We start from the raw sequence: 21,615 nt of genomic DNA on the forward strand, positions 1-21,615 counted from the left end.
AAAAAGAAAATCAGTCAGCCTCCAACTTTTCTGGCAAACCACACTGGTGAAAGCACTGAAATTCTGAGCACCAAATATATGAGTAAAGAAGCCATCTTAGACATTCAAAGCCCAGCAGACATCACTTGAAGCAGAAGAACTGCCCAACTGAGCTCAGGATAGATAACAGAATAATGAGGAAAAAAATAAGTTGTAACTCTTCAAAGCCTCTGCTTGTGGACCTTATTATGCAGCAACAGATGATTAAAATGCATATTGAATGAACTCATCATTATATATATATATATATTTCCAGCATGTCCACTTGGTTTTTCTTTTTCTTTTTTTTTTTTTTTTTACAAATTTCATCACTCCTTGAAATTCCCCATGTAATCATGCATGTTGTTCACTTTTTCTACAATGTCCTTTAATGTATTTATTATAGTCATTCTAAAATTCTTTGATAATTTCAACATTTTGGCTGAGGATCTATTTCTATTTATTCTTTATCTCTTTATTATATCACATGTTTTTGCATCTTCCATTGTCTCATAATTTTTCACTACGCCAGATATTGTGTGTTAAAAAAATTTAAGTTGCAAAGTAAATATTTACTCAGAAAATAGTTCATCCCTTCTTCTGTCAGGCTACTATTGTAAGGGTCTGTTTCCATCTAATCTGTATTAAACTGGGCTATGTTGTAGCTTTAGTTATATTCGGTTTACAATTGGATTTAAATATTTTGAGGATAGGACTAGAACTTTTCCCTTAGCATAATGTGGGATCTGAGCACCTGGGAGATCCAAAAATAATTTACCCTTTGTTCTCCCAGTTCCCAACCTTCGGAACCATGAGAGATCTCTGACCTGCAGCCTGACCATGAGCTTTGGAGTCACTGAGGAGTCCTCTTTTCTTTCCAGCCCCAGTTCTGACTTTCTGTAGCTCAGGCGATCTCTCTGTACTGATGCCTTCTCCAGTTTTTGGAGGCCTGTAACAATGGATTCAGTAAAGACCTGAAGTGTCTAGGAGGGGTTTTTCCACCTTTGCTTCTCTTCCCCCACCCTTCAGGGAGCATGTTCAGTGCATTTAGTGAAGAGCCAATGAGAGATTCAGTGAGCCTTAGAAAGATTTCCATAAATTCTCATGCCCTGATGCCAGCCTTCAGTGGGACACTGCCTTGCACTCAGGAAAGGCCCAATGCAGGTGGGGGATTTGTTCAGTTCATCTGCCCTTCCCCAGCCCTCATCAGGACACTACATTGTACTTGGAGAAGGTCCCTGCCTTTCACTTAGGGAAGACCTATGTTTCTCAGGGGCCTTTCTATCAGCACCTTTGCTGAGTCCCCACCTTTGACATCCTTTCCCTGTGTATTTAGTGAAGATTCAAAATGAAGTTGACAGGTGGGTACTGACATGCTCTGTGACTGAGGACACCATCACACCAGGACCCATGTGGTTATTAAAATTCATGAACAGTTAGCTTGGTTTCTATTAACCCTTGTCTATGGTGGATTCTTCCCCTTCCCGCTGTTTTTCCAGTGATGAACACAGCTATGTGTCTTCTTTTTCCTCAAATATAACTCCTTCAGGTTTCTTTTCATCTTTAGCTCTCTGAAGCGTTTTTTTTAAATTATGGTTTATATTTTGCTTGGTTTGTTCTGGTTGCTTAGGTCAATTAAAAAGGAAGCTGCATCACAACATGGATGGACGTCGAGATTATCATACTACATGAAGTCAGACAGAGAAAGACAAATATCATATGATATCACTCAGAAGTGGAATCTAATTTTGAAAAAGATACAAATGAACTTATTTACAAAACAGAAGCAGACTTATAGATATTGAAAACAAACTTATGGTTACCAAAGGGGAAACATGTGGTGGGGGGAGGGATAAACCAGGAACTTGGGATGAACACACGCACACTATCCTATCTAAGCTAGATAACCAACAAGGACCTACTGTATAGCACTGAGAATTCTACCTAATAGTCTGTGATAACCTATATGAGAAAATAATTTTTAAAAGAATGAATATATCTATATGTATAACTGAATCACTTTGCTGTACACCTGAAACTAACACAACATTGTAAATCAACTATACTCCAATAAAATTAAAATATTTTATAAAAGGAAGCTGTATCAAGAAGTGATGATATTTTCAGACTTACTATTGACTTAGTGAGTTTCAGTTTTACAAAACTTAGTTTCTCCATCTGTAAGACAGCTGCCACCTACCACTCAAAGGCTGTGAGGATTAAATAGTAAATGGCAGTAAAATTCTTAAAAATGGGGAAGGGGGTGAAATGCCTGTTTTTTGATTTAGGCACAGTCCACCTACCATTTGCTCCATCTCCCTCGTTCACCACACTCATGGCTCTGATATTCTTTCAGTCAGTTCCTCAAAACCGTCATGCTCTCTAGCCTCCAAACACACTGCTCCCTTTGCCAGGAACACGTACTTCCTCTTCCCTCTTTCTGCCTTGCTAACTCTTTGTTTGTATGTTATTTCTTGTAGGAAACCTTCCCTGATCCCCACCCCTCCAGGTAAGCGCTTCCCCTTCAGGGCATTTTTCATTTTGTATTATGATTGTATATTTACATGTATACATTCTTCACTGGACTATAAACTCTCTGAAAGCAGGAACTAAGCATGTCTTATGAATTCCTACATCACAGAATATAACAATCTGCATATAGTGGGCACATAAGAAGCATTTGTTCATAAATGAATAAATGACTGAATGGATAATTCACTCTGAATAGTCTTATTTTAAAAATATTTATCATACACCTAATAGGTACATAGCATTATGCTAAAGATACTCGTGAAACAACAATATATATCAATATACAGCTCCCAGCCTCAAGGAACTTACATCTAGCTGGTAAGAACAGAGAAACACATAGGAAGCGAAATAACATTCAAATATTCAATATAAATAAGATGGTCATATAGAAAAGAAAATAATTTCAATCAGGAAAGATAAAATCAACTATTTTAACACTGCCAGTGTGGCTGATAGAACAAAGGATATAAAGTCTGAGAACGAGCCTTTATGTTTGGCAATTAGGAGGTTAACAGTAAACTCTGAGAGAGGAACGTCAGAACTGGTGACAACAGAAGCCAGATTGCAGGGCATTTGGAGTGAAATAGTAGTGAAGAAGCCCAGTCTGTGGGTGACACTCACATATTCAAGAAGTTTGTCAAGAAGAGAACAGAGGACCACTCTTTTGGAGGCAACAGACCAAGCTGGTCTAAAGGCACATGGGAAGGATCCCACCGAGAAGAACAGAACTTTCAAATGCCCAGGAAAAGCAGAACACCTGACAGAACATCATTCTTAAAGAGGAGATAGGGACCAACACTACCGATTGCAGCCAGGAGTGAGCCTAGGGAAGGGAGACACCTCCTTCTCCAAGATAGAAGGAGAAGGAAGGCAGAGACTTTGAGGAAGCAGGTGGAGAAGAAGAACCTGCCAGATGGTTTCCATGGTCTCAGAAATGCGCAAAGCAAGACCATTTGCTGAAAGAGCAAGAGAACTGCTAATGTGGGAAATATAAGGAGAGTGGAGGTGGGTGTAGAAGAGCTAATATACAGAAGTGTCCTCTCTTGGAACATGGTCTATGTCAGATGTCTTCTTGTATTCAGCAAACAGGGCAGATATACCAGGAACACCTGACATAAGACCTTCTATTGTGGCGGGGCTGGTTTCTTCCAGACAGGCTGATGTAGACCACTTTCAAGAAAGGCAAAGGAACATTCAAGTGCATCCTATGGTAGAGTAGTGGAGAAAGGAAGGAAAATGAAACCAGAGGAGTGTTGCATCAGGTCCTAGGACATATGAGATCAAAAAAGAGAGATCACATTCCTAATCAAAAACATAAAGACCAAGCTGAGTAGTGAAGACTGGAACAGGAGCTCAGAAGCAAACACAGGAAAGATAGGTATCAGAGTTCCAATCAGTGCAGTTCAGGGAACTCTACTATTTCACAACATCCAAGGCAGTTTGGTTGTATTCTATCAAGCTGTCCACAATAGCAGTCACTTTCTTTTTAGTGCATTTTAAAGGTGTGCTTGGCCTTTAGCATCAATAAACAAACAGGTGGCACCAGAGAAATGTATCACTACCAGCAGGGCTCAATATCAATGTCAGGACTCTAGCACAAGACACATTTACAGTCCTGCAAAGGACTAAAGCACTAAGGTATTACCAAAGCAGTACTGGCACAAAGAGAACAAGTCAAAAGCTTTACACTAGAATTGAGATTCACTCTGATGATTAGTTCTTCAGGAAAAGGTAGAGTGGCCATTTATTAGAATTCGGGACAGAAAGGTGACTGGGACTCAAAAATATGACAAATCTTGGGCCTCTCTTCTAACTAGTCACAAAGGTCAGGTTATATTCATTTCTCCTACTACCATCAACATGAGTTCTAGAAACTCCAAAAGGATTGAACCAGAAGTGACAATGTAAAGGATCAGGACATGGTACAGATGGGTTTGTATACAGAATCCCAGGAGATCTGGTTGACCAGGGTGAAGCCACATAAGACTCATGAACTAGACCTAGAACCACAAAGCCAGGGGGAGTGGAAACAATCAGCACAAGAGCATGCAGAAGTGAAAACTACTGGCCCAAATTAGGTGAACACCAAGGTGTTCCTGAAGAGGAAAGTATGAGCTATAGCAATGAGAGAAAGGAAAATCAATAAATTTTAAAACTGAAAGAGTGAGAGGGAGTTGAAAGGGAGGTAAATGCATTTACATGGTCAAGGATCCAGAAAACAGGAGTAGGCTTAGAAAGATATCTCAAAGGAGTGAGCCAGGGGGATATGCTTGGCCAGAGCCTAGACATCATGCTGTAAATAAGATGGGATAATTGTGACTACCCATGAAGCATTCTCTGTCCCCAATTTTTAGGGCCTGTGCCCAGCCTTAAAATCAGGAGGCCTCCATAGGGGTATATAATGTAGGAATCAAAAGGACATAAAGGACTCAGCACAAGGAAGCTTCTTAAGTAAGATCATGTGTTATATTAGTGGACCTGGGCTGTATTCTGAGAGACTTTCTGATCTTGTGAAATTGGGATTGGAAATTACAGTTTGGTGGGGGTGACCAGAGCTAACCATTGAAATGTGTAGTGGACACATGTAATTTTTTGTTGTCAGACATCCATTCTCTTTCCTTGTGAGGAAATATCCTTCCACCTGTGTGTATGTGGCCTTGAGCATGGGTGATTCACAGGGCCTTCCACTACCAACTTCTATTATAGAAGCTGAAAGGAGCTAGATCCTGGTTCCTCCCATACCTTGCCATCCTAGGAAGTGGGCACTTGGCCCTATGCTCAGCCAATCAGACTCCAGGACTTTGAATCCTGAACACATAAGACAAGGAGGTGGGGATTGGTGGAGGCTGTGGTAGGGGTAATAGAATCCTTGGTTCCTTCTAATTTTCTAAGCCTGGTCCTGATCTCATCAATTCTCTGAGCACTTCATATCCTTCCAATGTAAACTCTTTCTGCTTAAAACAACCAGAGACAGTTTCTATCACTTGCAACCAAAACCCCTAACTGAAACGTCGTGCGGTAGATGGTGAGAAGGATAAGAGCAGATCTAATTGTCAGCAAGGGAGATATTGATGTAACTGATCTTGAAATAGAGATTAGACTAGAAGTCAAGAACACAGAGAAGGATGTTACTGACTGAGGTGAAACTGAGGAGTCAAAAGCTAAGAAAGCTGCTGGCATCAATGGGTTTTAGAGAGGTTGAGACCACATGTAATTTAGTGGTAGCTTTGGAAAGAATGAGGGGTTGGGAACATACAGAGTTTACGGTCCAGCAAAGAAAATTACACGAACAATCACCATAAAACATGACAAGTGTCATCATTAAGAATATGAGCTTTGGAGTAAAAACATCTACATTCAAATCTCACCCCTTACAAGCTATATGAATTCTCTGGACCTAAGTTCCCTTATTTGTAAAATGAAGTTATAATATATCCATTGAAAACAACTCAGTTCAGGGAACCTGGTATATACTCAAAAAATGTTATTTTTTTTTTATATGGGAATGTAGGGTGTTCTATGGAAGCACAAAGCCATTCACTTAACCTAGTTTTGAAACAAGAGGAAAAGTTAGTGGTAACAAAATAGTGATATTTAAACTAAGGCCTGAAAGATAATAACAACAATAGCAGTGATGACTAACATTTATTGAGCTCTTTCCATATGCCAAGAATATTATCTTCTTCATTCTCCTCAAGAGTTCTAAGAAATAGGCACCATTATTTCCCCTATTTTGTGGATGAAAGAACCTGCTGCTCAGAAAAGTTAAGCGCCTAGACCAAAATCACTGTGCTAATTAGGCAATGGGAAAATGAAGGGTGGGAGAAAGGCAAATGGATCAGCATATTGAGACAACCCAAGCTTCTGATCAGCAGTTATGCGATATCCCTCATTGCCTAGACCCTGCCATCACCATATAGATTGGAGGTATTTCTTTGTCCACAAACATTCTCAGTTTTATAACACAAGATGTTCAGAGGACACAATTCCTTAGATGAATCCCACTTTTCCATAATTGAAGAGTAACTGATGTAGTTATTGATGATGATAAAATTAATATATTTTTCTTAATTAGATTCATGTCAGAGAACCTCTCAAAGCTGGCTCACAGAGAACCTGCTCAGTTTACTCCTGGGTATGATGCAAGTGAGGAGAAAAGCATGCTTAAATGCCCTCCCTTCTGTTCAAAGAGAGGCCACATTTGTCCTACACACTAATCAAAGAAATGTGTTACCATCTTGCCCAATTTGAGCCCTGACTTCATTACTAAAATACGGTGTCTGCTGAGGTGGGTGACTGGGGCAGCTGTTCAACATATGCCTAGCAACAATGAAAGCCCTGCTTAGTCTAGGAAGTAAGGGATGCTCTATCCCTTCAAAGCTGAAGGGGAAATTGTAAGTAAGCATAAAGTAATTACCCACTTGGAACTTGTCCAGGCCATGTTCAATGCAATTGAAAGCTCTTGTCCTTGATGCCAACCTTCCGTAGCTTAGGGAGGTCAGAGAACTTGGAATGTTTTCACCACTCTGTGCTGCAGAGACCTGACCTGCTTTGAAGATCTGTCTGAAATTCACTGAGGTCGCTGAGGGGAGGGATTACCACCTTCCCAGCCAAAGAACATCCTGTCCCCTGAGAGTTAATATCATTTCAAATGCTCTTTGGTTCATGGTAAATATTGCTGCTTTCTCTCTGTAGAGGTATACAGAGTGCCCTCCATAGATTAGTATCCTATTTAGCAGCACAACAACGGTGTGATGAAAACAGGACATGTATTCTTATTCTCAACTTACAGGCAAGGAAACTTGAGGATAGAGAGGGTAACTGATTGAAAAAGGATGCAGTCATAGTCTTCTGAGTCTTGTCATCTTGGCAGTTGGTGTCTTTTCTTCTTTACCCTACTTTACCTCTACGATTCCCAACTATGATGATTAATTTTATGTGTCAACTTGACCGGACCAAGGGGTGCCCAAATTAAATATTATTTTTGGGTGTGTCTATGAGGGTGTCTCTGGATGAGATTAGGATTTGAACTGGTGGACTCAGTAAAGTAGATTGACCTCCCCAGTGAGGGTGGGCATTATCCAATCTGTTCAGGCCTGAATAAAACAAAAAGGTGAAGGAAGGAGGAATTCACCTCTTTTGGTTCCTGTTTGCCTGCTTATGCTGAGACATCAGTCTTTTCCTACCCCTGCACTGGGATTTACACCATTGACTCCCTCAGTTCTCAGACTATCAGGCTTAGACTGGAATTATACTACCAACTTTCCTGGGTCTCTAGCTTGCAAATAGCAGTTGGTGGGATTTCTCAGCCTCCATAATCACATGACCTAATTCCTCATAATAAATCTTTTCCTATAAATATGTACTTCTATTTCCTTGGAGAACCCTGATAATTCACCAACCAACCCTCATTTGGGGACATCCAAGTTATCTTTCATTACCTTAAAGGTCTTCAAGAAATAGACCAAAATAATTATTTCCAAAATAAAAGTCAAATAAAGTAATATTTTTAAAGATATATGTTTAAGCTTCCAGATCTTATGAAGATGATGACCTAGTACTTGCTGACTCCTTCTTCAATTTCAGCCCTGGGGTACATGAAGAAGCATTAGGGAAATATGAATCTTTGGAGCTAATAAAAAGCATGTAAATCTCATAGGAGATGGAAAGATGTTTTGAACTGGTAGGTGGGGAGTGTATTACAGTTGGAGACAAAAGGCTATGAGAGGTAGCAGTGAGAAGGTATATTGGAGAAAAGCTTTTTGCTGCAGGTCTTGGCTTTCTTCCTCATTGTTTAGAGACAATTATCACTGGCCAATTCCCTGCAGAAATCCTTTTACATTCCAGATCATTGGTGTTGGCAGTAAAATCAAGGAAGTGCAGGCGGATACTGGGGTGAGATGCTGAAAGCAGGGGCGGCTGACCAGCAACTCTCTAAAGGCCACTGCTAGAAAATATGGTGACACTGTGTGCATTAGGAAAAGGCACCCCTGCCTCCAGGTAGGCAGAGTCTCATACCAGGGTACACAGCTTGGGAGTGAAGGTGGATGGCAGTGCCTGTTCCCCCCTGTCCTATACGTAGGGGCCACCTGCTTAATTATGAGCAGCAGCCCTAGCTCTCCAGTATCCTGATCTCCACTTCTCCTCCAAACTCCCATGCCTGGGAGAATTACAATCTATGGAGACTGACTCATCTCAGTGCTGCTTCTCCCAATTAATTCAATTTAAAGGAGAAACTCTGCCCAGGGGAGATACCCAGGGCAGAGGCAGTAAAAGGGACGGAATCAAAGTGCTTTCTGGTGCCTGTGGTACTATGCCCTGGGGCTCAACATATCTTAGTATTTTAAACACGTCTAAATAGATGGAGACTGAAGCCTAATATTTGGCTTTCCCAAAAAACATTACCAGGCAGAGTGGATGATATCCACAGTACAGCATGAGCTTGCAAGACCAAATAACTAGAATCTAGTAAACAAAGACAAAAATAGACATTAAACACTATCTGAAGCAGAACCATTTAAACAAATAGAAGAATATAACATTAGTATAACTATGCTTAAGGAGATGTGGGAAGATACTAGTAAAGCAAGAATAGGAAATCTTAAAAAGAACCAAGTAAAATATAAGATGCAAAAAAAATATAGCTGAAAAGGAATAAATAATAGGATGGAATAGAGCTAAGGAAAGAAATAGTGAATTGGAGGATCAGAATGAGAGATTCTCCCAAAAAGTAACAGGAAAGAATACAGAGACAGAAAATACAGAGAAAAAAATTAAATCTAAGAAATATGAAGGATAAAAGTAAAAGTACTCGCATCCTGATAACAGGATCCCAGAGGGATGGGGTGGAGAAAATATTTTTTAAAATAATGAAAATAAACATTCCCGGATTGATGAATGATAGAATCCTTCAGAATGAAAAGGTTCTTAGAGGACCAAATAGAATAGATAAGAAAAAAATCCGTACCTATTGGGCTTCCCTGGTGGCGCAGTGGTTGAGAGTCTGCCTGCTAATGCAGGGGACACGGGTTCGAGCCCTGGTCTGGGAGGATCCCACATGCCGCGGAGCGGCTGGGCCCGTGAGCCACAATTGCTGAGCCTGCGCGTCTGGAGCCTGTGCCCCGCGACGGGAGGGGCCGCGATAGAGAGGGGCCTGCGCACCGCGATGAAGAGCGGTCCCCGCACCGCGATGAAGAGTGGCCCCCGCTTGCCGCAACTGGAGAAAGCCCTCGCACGAACCGAAGACCCAACACAGCCAAAAATAAATAAATAAATAAATAAATAAATAAGAAAATCCTTTAAAAAAAAAAAAAATCCGTACCTATTCACATTATAATAAAATTAAAGTATATTAAAGCAAAGAAAAATATGTTAAATGGAAGGGAAAAAGCATTCCCTCTTAAGTAACAAAATCAGGCTAACACTAGAATTTTCAAGAACACTAAAAACAAGATGATAATGGAATTTTTGATAAAGATACTGGAGTGTATTTTCAAGCACTGAAGGAAAAACATTTTCAAGTCTAGAACGTTATCATTCAAATATGGGGGCATAACAAAAACATTTTCAACTATATAAGACTTCAGGAGGTTTCACATGCAAAAATCCCCACTCAAACACTCTTGCAAGATATTCAAATAAGAAAAAAAAGAGAAATGCTGCAAGAGATAGGCAAAGTAAACCTAGTTAAATATCTTGAGGAGGAGGACAAGGGGGCAGAGTAGAAAGATCCTGGGTTCATCTTTTCCCATGGACACACCAAAACTACTACACATGGAACAACTATCTCTGAGAATGACCTAAAGACTAGAAGAAAAGATTTTCACATCTAAGAATAAAAAGAAAAATCCACATTGAAACAGATAGGAGGGTAGATGCAATCTGGTTGGTATTCATACCCCCAGCTCATCAATCCATAAGTAGGAGAAGTATCACAGCCACAAAGGTCCTCTCTGAGGAGGAAAGGGTCCAAACCAAACATCAGGCTCCCCAGCCCAGGGGACCTGCACTGGGAAGAGAAGCCCCCATAATATCTGGCTTTGAACACCAGCTGGGCTTATGTCTGGGAGAGAGCTGTAGGAAACTGAAACTCTTCTCTTAAAGGGAGCATACAAAAAGTCACTCACTTCAAGTCTCAGCACAGAGGCAGTAGTTTGAAAAGTGCCTGGGTCATAAGTGAAGAAAATTAAATGACTAATTTTAGGGCATGTGCTGGAGGGGCAGGCATCTGTTGGAACTTTCTTCAGGTACATAAGCATTGGTGGGTACAAGTTATTTTTGCTCATCTTCTACCTACCTGGCCCAGCACTGGCAGGTGCCATTTTTTATTCTCCCCTTCTACCTTACTAGCAGGCAGGTGCCCTTGTCTGGCATCAGAGTCCCTCCAAAGCAGCTCCTGCCCAATGGCTGAACTAGCACACCAGAGCACCCACAACAGTCAGAACCAGGCCTTACAGCCAGCAGCACAAGGTTCACACCTACACATTAGCATGCCGGCAGCAACTGCAGCTCAGCCACACAGGTGGGCAGCCCACACAGGGGACATTTCTGGAACACCTGGCTCTGGCAGCCAGTGGAGACCACACTACTGAGACCCACAGGATACCTTCTACATAAAGCCACTCCTACAAGACCAGGAAATGTAGCTGAGCTACCTAATACATAGACATAACACAGAGATTTTTGGCAAAATGAGGAGACAAAGGAACATGTTCAAAGTAAAAGAACAAGACAGAAGCTCTGAAAAATAACGAAATGAAACAGAGATAAGAAATCTACCAGATAAATAGTTCAAAGCAATGTTCATAAAAATACTCACCTAACTCAGGAGAAGAATGGAGGAATATAGTGAGAAATGAAACAAAGAGATAGAAAAAAATCAGAGCTGAGGAATACAATAACTGAAATCAAAAATACACTAGAGGAAATAAACAGAAGATTAGAGGTTGCAGAAGAACAAATCAGTGACCTGGAAGACAGGGTAGTGAAAATAATCCAATCAGAACAGCAAAAAGAAAGAAGAAACAACAAAAAAAATGAGGATCCTCAGAGACAACATCAAGCATATTAACATTCACATTATAGGGGTTCCAGAAGGAGAAGAGAGAGATAAAGGGGCAGAAAACCTATTTGAAGAAATAATGGCTGAAAACTTCCTTAACCTGTGGAATGAAGCAGACATACAAGTTCAGGAAGCACAGAAAGACCCAAACAAGATGAACCCAAAGAGACCCACACCAAGACACATTATGGTTAAAATGTCAAACATTAAAGAGAAAATCTTAAAAGCAAAAAAAACAAACAAAAAATAACTAGATCCATATAGGGGAGCTCTCAAAAGACTCCCAGCTGACTTTTCAGCAGAAACTTTACATGGACAGAAGGAAGTAGCACAGCATATTCAAGGTGCTGGGGGAAAAATGTCACGACCAAGAATACTCTTTCCAGAAAGATTATCATTCAAAATTGAAGAAGAGATAGTTTCTCAAACAAGCAAAAGCTAAAGGAGTTCATCACCACTAAACAACCTTACAAGAAATGTTAAAGGGACTTCTTTAAACAGAAAAGACCATAACTAGAAATACAAAAATTGTGAAAGAAAAAAAATTTCACTGCTAAAGGCTAACATATAATAAAGGTAGTGAGTTAGCCACATATATAGCTAGTATGAAGGTTAAAAGACAAAAAAAATTAAAATCATCTATATCTACAATAATTAGATAAGGGAAAAACAAAATAAAAGTTGTAAAATACGACATCAAAAACGTTAAACCTAGAAGGGAGTAAAAATGTAGTGCTCTTAGAATGTGCTCAAACTTAAGTGACTATCAACTTAAAATAGACTGTTATATTCATAGGTTGTTATATAAGAGCATCATGGTAGTAACAAACCAAAAATCAATAAGAGACACACACACACACGCACACAAAGAGAAAGAAATACAAACACAACACTAAAAAAAAAGTCATCAAAGGAAGGAGGGAGATCAAGATGTCAACGTAAGAGAATGTGGAACTTATCTCCCCCCATGAACACATCAAAAACACAATCCTCACTGAAAAAAACCTGGAAACTGGAAGATTAAAAGACAAAAAATGGTAAAATCAACTATAACTACAATCAACAGTGAAGGGATTAAAATGAGGATGTAAAATACAATGTCAAAAACATAAAACATGGGGAAGGTAAGTAAAAATAGATAGACCTTTTAGAATGTGTTTGAAATTAAATGGTTACCAGTTTAAAGCAAGTAGATATAGTTATAGGTCAACATATATGAACCCTATAGTGACCACAAATCAAAAACGTATAATAGTTATACAGAAAATAGAAAGAAAGTAGCCCAAGCATACCAATAAAGAAAATCATCAAACCACAAGGGAAGAACTAAAAAGAACAGAGAACTACAAAAACAACCAGAAAACAAGTACCAAAATCACAGTAAGTACATACCTATCAATAATCACTTTAAATATCAATGGACTAAATGCTCCAATCAAAAGACACAGAGTGGTTGATTGGATTAAAAAAAACAAGACCCATCTATATGCTGCTTAAAAGAGACTCACTGAAGAGCTAAAGACACACACAGACTGAAAGTGAGGAGATTGAAAAGGATATTTAATCAAATGGAAATGACAAGAAAGTGTGGGTAGCAATACTCATTATCAGACAAAATAGACCTTAAAGTCTATAACAAAAGACAAAGAAGAGCGTTATATAATGATAAAGGGATCAATACAAGAAGAGGGTATAACACTTGTTAACATATATGCACTTAATATAGGAGAACCTAAATATAGAAAGCAAATATTAACAGACATAAAGGGAGAAATTGACAATAATACAGTAATAGTAGGGGACTTTAACACCTCATTTATATCAGTGGACAGATCATCCAGACAGAAAATCAATAAGGCATCAGAGGCCTTAAATGACACATTAGATCAGTTGGACTTAATAGATAACTACAAGACATTTCATCCAAAACAGCAGAACACACATTCTTTTGAAGTACACATGGAACATTCTCCAGAATAGATCATGTCCTAGGCCACAAAGCAAGTCTCAAGAAATTTAAGAGGATACAAATTATATCAAGCATTTTGTCTGACTACAACAATATGAAACTAGAAATCAGTTACAGGAAGAAAAATGGGAAAACACAAACAAATGGAGACTAAACAACAGGCTACTAAAAAGCCAATGGGTCAATGAAGAAATCAAAGAGGAAGTCAGAAACTAACTTAAGACAAATGAAAATAAAAATACAACTTTCCAAAATATGTGGGATGCAGTAAAAGCAGTTCTAAGATACTTAAGATACAGGGTATATCAACAAAAAAAGAAAAATACCAGATAAGCAACCTAACCTACCAACTAAAGGAATTAGAAAAAGAACAAAGCCGAAAGTCAGCAGAAAGGAGGAAATAATAGAAATCAGAGAGAAAAATAAATAAAATAGAGACAAAAAAAAAAGCCAATAGAAAATATCAGTGAAACCAATAGCTGTTTTTTTTGAAAAGATAAACAAAATTGATATGACTTTAGCCAGGCTCATCAAGGAAAAAAAAAAAAAGGAGAGAAGACCCAAATAAGCAAAATAAGAAATAAAAGAGGAAAAATTAAAAATAATACCACAGGGATACAAACAATTAATAGAGATTACTACAAACAGTTATATGCCACAAATTGGACACCCTAGAAGAAATGGACAAATTTCTGCCAAGAATCAGTGAGAAACAGACAATCTGAACAGACTTATCACTACTACTGAAAATGAATTTGTAAAAATACAAACAAACAAAAAACACTCAGCAAAACAAAAGCCCAGGACCAAGAACTTCACAAGGGAATTCTACCAAACATAAATAAGAGCTAATAACTATACTTCTCAAAATATTCCAAAAAACTGAAGAGGAAGGAACACTCCCAAATTCATTCTATAAGGTGTCCATTACCCTGAGACCAAAACTAGACAAAGACACTAATGAAAAAGAAAATTACAGATGAATATGTGTAATATCTCTGATGAATAAAGATACAAAAATCCTCAACAAAATATTAGCAATCAAATTCAATAATATATAAAAAGGATCATATACCATGATTGAGTGGGATTTATTCCAGGGATGCAATGATGGTTCAATATTCACAATCAATGTGATACACCACATTAATAAAAGGAAGGAAAAAAAATCACATGATCATCTCAATAAACACAGAAAAAGTATTTGACAAAATCCAACAGCCATTCATGATAAAAACTCTCAAGTTCCCCAGCAGTCCAGTGGTTAGGATGCAGCGCTTTCACTGCTGTGGCCTGGTTTCAGTCATTCGTTGGGGAACTAAGATCCTGTGAGACATGCAGCACAGACAATCAATCAATCAGTCAATAAATAAAATTAAAAACTCTCATCAGGGCTTCCCTGGTGGCACAGTGGTTGAGAATCTGCCTGCCAATGTAGGCGACACGGGTTCGAGCCCTGGTCTGGGAAGATCCCACATGCCACGGAGCGACTAGGCCCGTGAGCCACAACTAACTGAGCCTGCGCGTCTGGAGTCTGTGCTCTGCAACAAGAGAGGCTGCGACAGTGAGAGGCCAGCGCACCGCGATGAAGAGTGGCCCCCGCTTGCCGCAACTAGAGAAAGCCCTTGCACAGAAACGAAGACCCAACACAGCCATAAATAAATAAATTAAAAAAAAACAAACTCTCATCAAAAATGGCATAGCGGAAACATAACATAATAAAGGCCATTTATGACAAACACACAGCTAACATCATACTCAATGGTAAAAAGCTGAAATCTTTTCCTCTAAAACCAGGAAAAATACAAGGATAACCACTTCCTTTATTTTTATTTAACATAGTATTGAAAGTCCTAGCCATAGCAATCAGACAAGAAAATGAAATAAAAGTCATCTAAATTGGAAAGGAAAAGTAAAACTGTCACTATTTGCAGATGACACGCTACTACATATAGAAAACCCTAAAAATCTCCACTAAAAAACTGTTAGAATAAATAAATTCAGTAAATTTGCAGAATATAATATCAATATAAAGAAACTTGTTGCTTTTCTATATACTAACAGTGAACTATCAGAAAGAGAAAATTTTTAAAAATCCTGCTTACAATTGCATCAAAAAAATAAAATACCTAGTAATAAGTTTAACCAAGGAGGTTAAAGACTTGTACTATGAAAGCTTTAAGACATTAATGAAAGAAATTGAATCAACACATATAAAAGGAAAGATATACCATGCTCATGGACTGGGAGAACTACTATATTGTTAAAATGTCCATACCACTCAAAGTAACCTACAGATTCAATGTAACCCCTATCAAAATACCAATGGCATTTTTCTAAGAACTAGAACAAATAAAGTTTTGTATGGAACCACAAAAGACCAAATAGCCAAAGCAATCTTGAGAAAGAAGAACAAAGCTGGTGATACCACACTTCCTGATTTCAAACCATACTACAAAGCTATAATAATCAAAGCAATATGGTATTTACACAAAAACAGACAGATCAATATAACAGAACAGAGAGCCCAGAAATAAACCCACACACATATGGTCAATTAATCTGACATAGGATACAACAATATACAATGGGTAAAAGAGAGCCTGTTCAATAAATTGTGTTAGGAAAACTGGACAGCTACATGCAAAAGAAGGAAACTGGACCACTTTCTTATACCATACACAAAAATAAACTCAAAACTTATTAGAGACTTATATATTAGACCTGAATCCACAGAACTTCTAGAAGGGTGGTAAACACTTTTTATCAGTCTTAGTAATATATTTTTGGATTTGTCTCCTCAGGCAAGGGAAAAAAAAAACAAAAATAAACAAATGGGACTACATCAAACTACAAAGCTTTTGCACAGCAAAAAGAAGCCATCTAAATTAAAAGGCAACCTACTAAATGGGAGAAGATATTTGCCAATGATATGCCAGATAAGAGGTTAACATGCAAAATAAAGAACTCACAAAACTCAATATAAAAAAAAAGGAATCCAATTAAAAACAGAAGACCTAAGAACTTGTTTTTCTTAAGAACGCATTCAGATGGAAAACAGACACAAATGAAAAGATGCTCCCCAGTGCTAATCATCAGGGAAACACAAATCAAAACCAGAACGAGAGAGTACCTCCAACCTCTTAGAATGACTATCATCAAAAACACAACAAATAACAGGTATTGTCAAGGATGTGGAGAAAAGAGAACCGTTGTGTACTGTAAATGGTAATATAAATTGGTGCAGTCACTATGGAAAACGCTATGGAGGTTCCTCAAAAAATTTAAAAAAGAACTACCATACAATCCAGCAATTCCACTTCTGGGTATTTGCCCAAAGAAAATAAAAATAATAATTCAAAAATATATATGCACCTCTATGTTTATTGCAGCATTTACAACATCCACGTTGTGGAAACTCTCCACCAATAGATGAGTGGATAAAGAAGATGTGTTATATCTATATACAATGGAATATTACTCAGCCATTAAAAAAATGAAATCTTGCCATTTGGGACATCTTGGACAGATCTAAACAGTATTATGCTAAGTGAAATAAGTCAGATAGAGAAAGACAAATACCATATGATTTCACTTACATGTGGATCTAAAAACCAAATGAAATAAGAAAACAAAACAAAACAGAAACATACTCATAGATACAGAGAACAAACTGATGATTACCAGGGCGTGGGGGAAGGGGCAAGGGTTGGGTGAAATAGGTGAAGAGGATTAAGAAGTACAAACTTCTAGTTGTTAAATAAGTAAATCACAGGAAGGTAACGCACAGCATAAGGAATATAGTAAATAATACTGTAATAACTTTGTATGGGGATAAATGTTTACTAGACTTATTATGGTTATCATTTTGTATTGGATTTAAATGTCAAATCAATATGTTGTACACCTGAACCTAACAAAATACTGCACATAACTATACTTCAATAAATTTTTTAATGTCTTGGTAATGTGTATTGTTCATTGTTCAAGCTGGTTTTTTGAAAAGATCAAGAGAAAGAGACCTCAGTAAAACTGATCAAAGAAAAAAAAAAGAAATATACAAATAAATAAAATACGGGGGAAAACAGCAAACAACTATAAATACAACAGAGATTCAAATTATGATACTGTGAGCACCTACATATTAATAACTTTGAGACCTAGAAGTAATAGAAGATGTGAAGTGCCAAAATTAGTTCAAGAAGAAAAAGAGGAAAGGAATAGGCAAATAAATACTTTTAAAAGGTGAAGTCTAAGCTAAAGACCTCCCTTTCAAAAAAAATTATACTCCCCATGTTCAGATTGTTTTAGGGATGAATTCTGCCAAAATTCTAAGAATTAGCTATTTTCTAAATTGTACAAACTTCTCAAGAGAAGAGAGAAAGTAAAAACCACCAGGCTAATTTCACAAGGCAATAATAATCAATATTTTCTTTAAAACCAAATTAAAATGATAAGAAATTAAATAATATTAAATGTAGATGAAAAATCTAAATAAAATTTTAGCAAAATGGTTAAACATAAATGCAACCTGATGATAGGGCAATTATGCAGTTTTAAAGATCTTTTCTTTGAAAGATGCACACTGAAGCATTTTTTAATGAAATAATAAAATGTCTGGAATTTGCTTGAAATGATCCATTTTGTGGGATGTGAAGAAGGGACAAAAGATGAAGCAAGATGAACTATGAGTTAATAATTTTTGAATTTAGGTGGTGGGTAAATAGAAGATGGTTATACTCTTCTATTTTTTATTTTTAATTTTGCATAAAAAATTTAAAAAATGATTATGTGCAGGTTATTTCAGTATTGAAAGAGTGGTTTCAAAAAATCAGAGAAATGGGGCTTCCCTGGTGGCACAGCGGTTGAGAATCTGCCTGCTAATGCAGGGGACACGGGTTCGAGCCCTGGTCTGGGAAGATCCCACATGCCACGGAGCAACTAGGCCCGTGAGCCACAGCTACTGAGCCTGCGCGTCTGGAGCCTGCGCTCCGCAACAAGAGGGGCCGCGATAGTGAGAGGCCCGCGCACCGCGATGAAGAGTGGTCCCCGCTTGCCATAAGTAGAGAAAGCCCTCGCACAGAAATGAAGACCCAACACAGCCAAAATAATAATAATAATAATATGCCGGTGGGGGTTGGGGGGGAGGGGAAAAGGGTGAAGAGGGGGAGGTGGCCGGGGAAAGGGGTGGGGGCTTGGCGGGGGCATCCGGCGGAGCTGGGGTCCCCGGACTCCGTCCCGGAGGAAGCGAGACTGCGCCCGCTCGGGCAGTCGGAGGGAACGGGACGGGACCAGCGGGCGGGCGGGCTCGCCCTCTCAGTGACTGCGCCGTCCGGGCCCGTCCTGCCTGGCCGCAGGTGCCCCTGGATGAGGCCGCCCCGCGCGCCCCGACCGGTCTTATAAATCAATGGATAAAGTGGGGAAAATGTGGAATAACTTCAAATACAGGTGTCAGAATCTCTTCAGTCATGAGGGAGGAAGCCGTAGTGAAAATGTGGATATGAACTCCAACAGATGTTTGTCTGTCAGAGACAAAAACATCTGTATAGGAGACTCAGCTCCTCAGCAACAAAGCAGTCCCTTAAGAGAAAATGTTGCCTTACAACTGGGGTTAAGCCCTTCACAGAATTCTTCGAGGAGACACCAAAACTGTGCCACTGAAATTCCTCAGATTGTTGAAATAAGCATTGAAAAGGATAATGACTCATGTGTCACCCCAGGAACAAGACTTGCAAGAAGAGATTCCTTCTCTCGACATGCTCCTTGGGGTGAGAAGAAGAAACATTCCTGTTCTACAAAGACACAGAGTTCACTGGATACTGATAAAAAGTTTGGTAGAACTCGAAGTGGACTTCAAAGGAGAGAGAGGTGATACGGTGTAAGCTCTGTGCACGACATGGACAGCGTTTCCAGCAGTAGCCGTAGGAAGTCGCTCTCTGAGACAGAGGTTGCAGGATACTGTGGGCTTGTGTTTTCCCATGAGAACTTACAACAAGCAGTCAAAGCCCCTCTTTTCTAATAAAAGAAAAATACACCTTTCTGAATTAATGCTTGAGAAATGCCCTTTTCCTGCTGGCTCGGATTTGGCCCAAAAATGGCATTTGATTAAACAGCATACAGCCCCTGTGAGCCCACATTCAACATTTTTTGATACATTTGATCCATCCTTGGTTTCTACAGAAGATAGGCTTCGAGAGAGAAGGCGGCTTAGTATTGAAGAAGGGGTTGACCCCCCTCCCAACGCACAAATACATACGTTTGAAGCCACTGCACAGGTTAACCCGTTATATAAACTGGGACCAAAGTTAGCTCCTGGAATGACTGAAATAAATGGGGACAATTCTGCAATTCCACAAGCTAACTGTGACTCTGAAGAGGACACAACCACGCTATGTTTGCAGTCACGGAGGCAGAAGCAACGTCAGGTATCTGGAGACAGCCATGCCCACGTTAGCAGACAGGGAGCTTGGAAAGTCCATACACAGATTGATTACATACACTGCCTCGTGCCGGATTTGCTTCAGATCACAGGTAATCCCTGTTACTGGGGAGTGATGGACCGTTACGAAGCAGAAGCCCTTCTGGAAGGGAAACCTGAAGGTACATTTTTGCTCAGGGACTCTGCGCAGGAGAACTACCTCTTCTCTGTGAGCTTCCGTCGCTACAACAGATCCCTGCATGCCCGAATCAAACAGTGGAATCACAACTTTAGTTTTGATGCTCACGACCCGTGTGTGTTTCACTCCTCCACTGTAACAGGACTTTTGGAACATTACAAAGACCCCAGTTCTTGCATGTTTTTTGAACCATTGCTTACGATATCACTAAATAGGACTTTCCCTTTTAGCCTGCAGTACATCTGCCGTGCAGTCATCTGCAGATGCACTACGTATGATGGAATTGATGGGCTCCCTTTACCGTCAATGTTACAGGATTTTTTAAAAGAGTATCATTATAAACAAAAAGTTAGAGTTCGCTGGCTAGAACGAGAACCAGTCAAGGCAAAGTAAACCCTCCTGTCCCCAAAGGGCATTAACTAGATCTGCTTTTATGTGCATCGGGCAGTACACCTCTAGCAAGCACACATATCAGTGTTAGGTTTTTTTCAGCACAGTATGTAAGCTTAGTGTTAGTATTTGTCAGGGGCAATCTGCTGTTACTTACTCAGATAAACGTGGTGTCTATTGAGACAACAGAGGATACAGCTACAGGTGTTCAGTAAGGCTACAAAAACATTCTGCCGATTTAGCTGACAGTTTGGTTTTTAATGGCTGTAGTAACTGAGTGAAGCAACTCTGGGGCATTTGCTATGAAGAATTCTATTTCTTACTGAAGAACAAATTATTAATATTGGATGAATATTTCAACAGCGTGACTAATGTTTGAAATTATTATTTTTTCTAAGAATTTTTCTATAACCTTCCAAAAGTAGTGATGTTTGTAGTTACTATAAATTAAGCTTTGGAAGTCCAAAAAATAAAGACTGCCTTCCTTTTAGAAAAAAAATGCAATTTCTGGCCACAAGGGCATAGTGCAGTTCACTTAAGTGTTGATATAGTTTATAGTCAGTCTCCTTTTCTCTTCTGCAAAAGGTACCGTTAAGTAAACCAGGTTTTCTAAGTAGTAGTTCTTAAAATTTCAGACTTATGAAAAGTTGGTAGTAGAATTTTATTTAAGGCCTTAGGTATTCATTTTTTAATGAGTGCTTTAACATAACACATTGGGAATAGCTGCTGCAAAGTAGGCCTGCGTGTGATTTTTTTAAGTTGACATGTGCAGTCAAATCGCTGATTCATTAAAGGTGGATCTTTTTCTATGCCCGTGATGAGTTTGTGAACCGTGAAGAAAATGAGACTAAAAGATACCCAAACAAGTCAGATAATACTACAGTGGTTGCTGATTGTTGAGATTATTGTTAAACTGTAATTCATAATTTGGATGGCAGTATTTATCTCTTTGTTGTAAAGTCTCATAGCTGAATTGCTTAAGTACAAGTTACAGAATTTCAGTGCACTTAATTTTTAATGGAAAATCT

The 21,615-nt window shown here is 38.9% G+C and overlaps 1 protein-coding gene across 1 annotated transcript; it reads left to right on the top strand.

The window, feature by feature from the left end:
- Positions 1-18,972: 18,972 nt before the first annotated feature.
- On the top strand, positions 18,973-20,655 carry LOC130709260 (suppressor of cytokine signaling 5-like). Its single transcript, XM_057557333.1, is given in 2 exon segments — positions 18,973-19,500; positions 19,502-20,655. Coding segments are annotated over 2 exon segments (1,602 nt in total). The 5' UTR covers positions 18,973-18,987; the 3' UTR covers positions 20,591-20,655.
- Positions 20,656-21,615: the final 960 nt, after the last annotated feature.

This window comes from Balaenoptera acutorostrata, chromosome 1, assembly GCF_949987535.1.
Source record: "Balaenoptera acutorostrata chromosome 1, mBalAcu1.1, whole genome shotgun sequence".
Taxonomy (NCBI): domain Eukaryota; kingdom Metazoa; phylum Chordata; class Mammalia; order Artiodactyla; family Balaenopteridae; genus Balaenoptera; species Balaenoptera acutorostrata.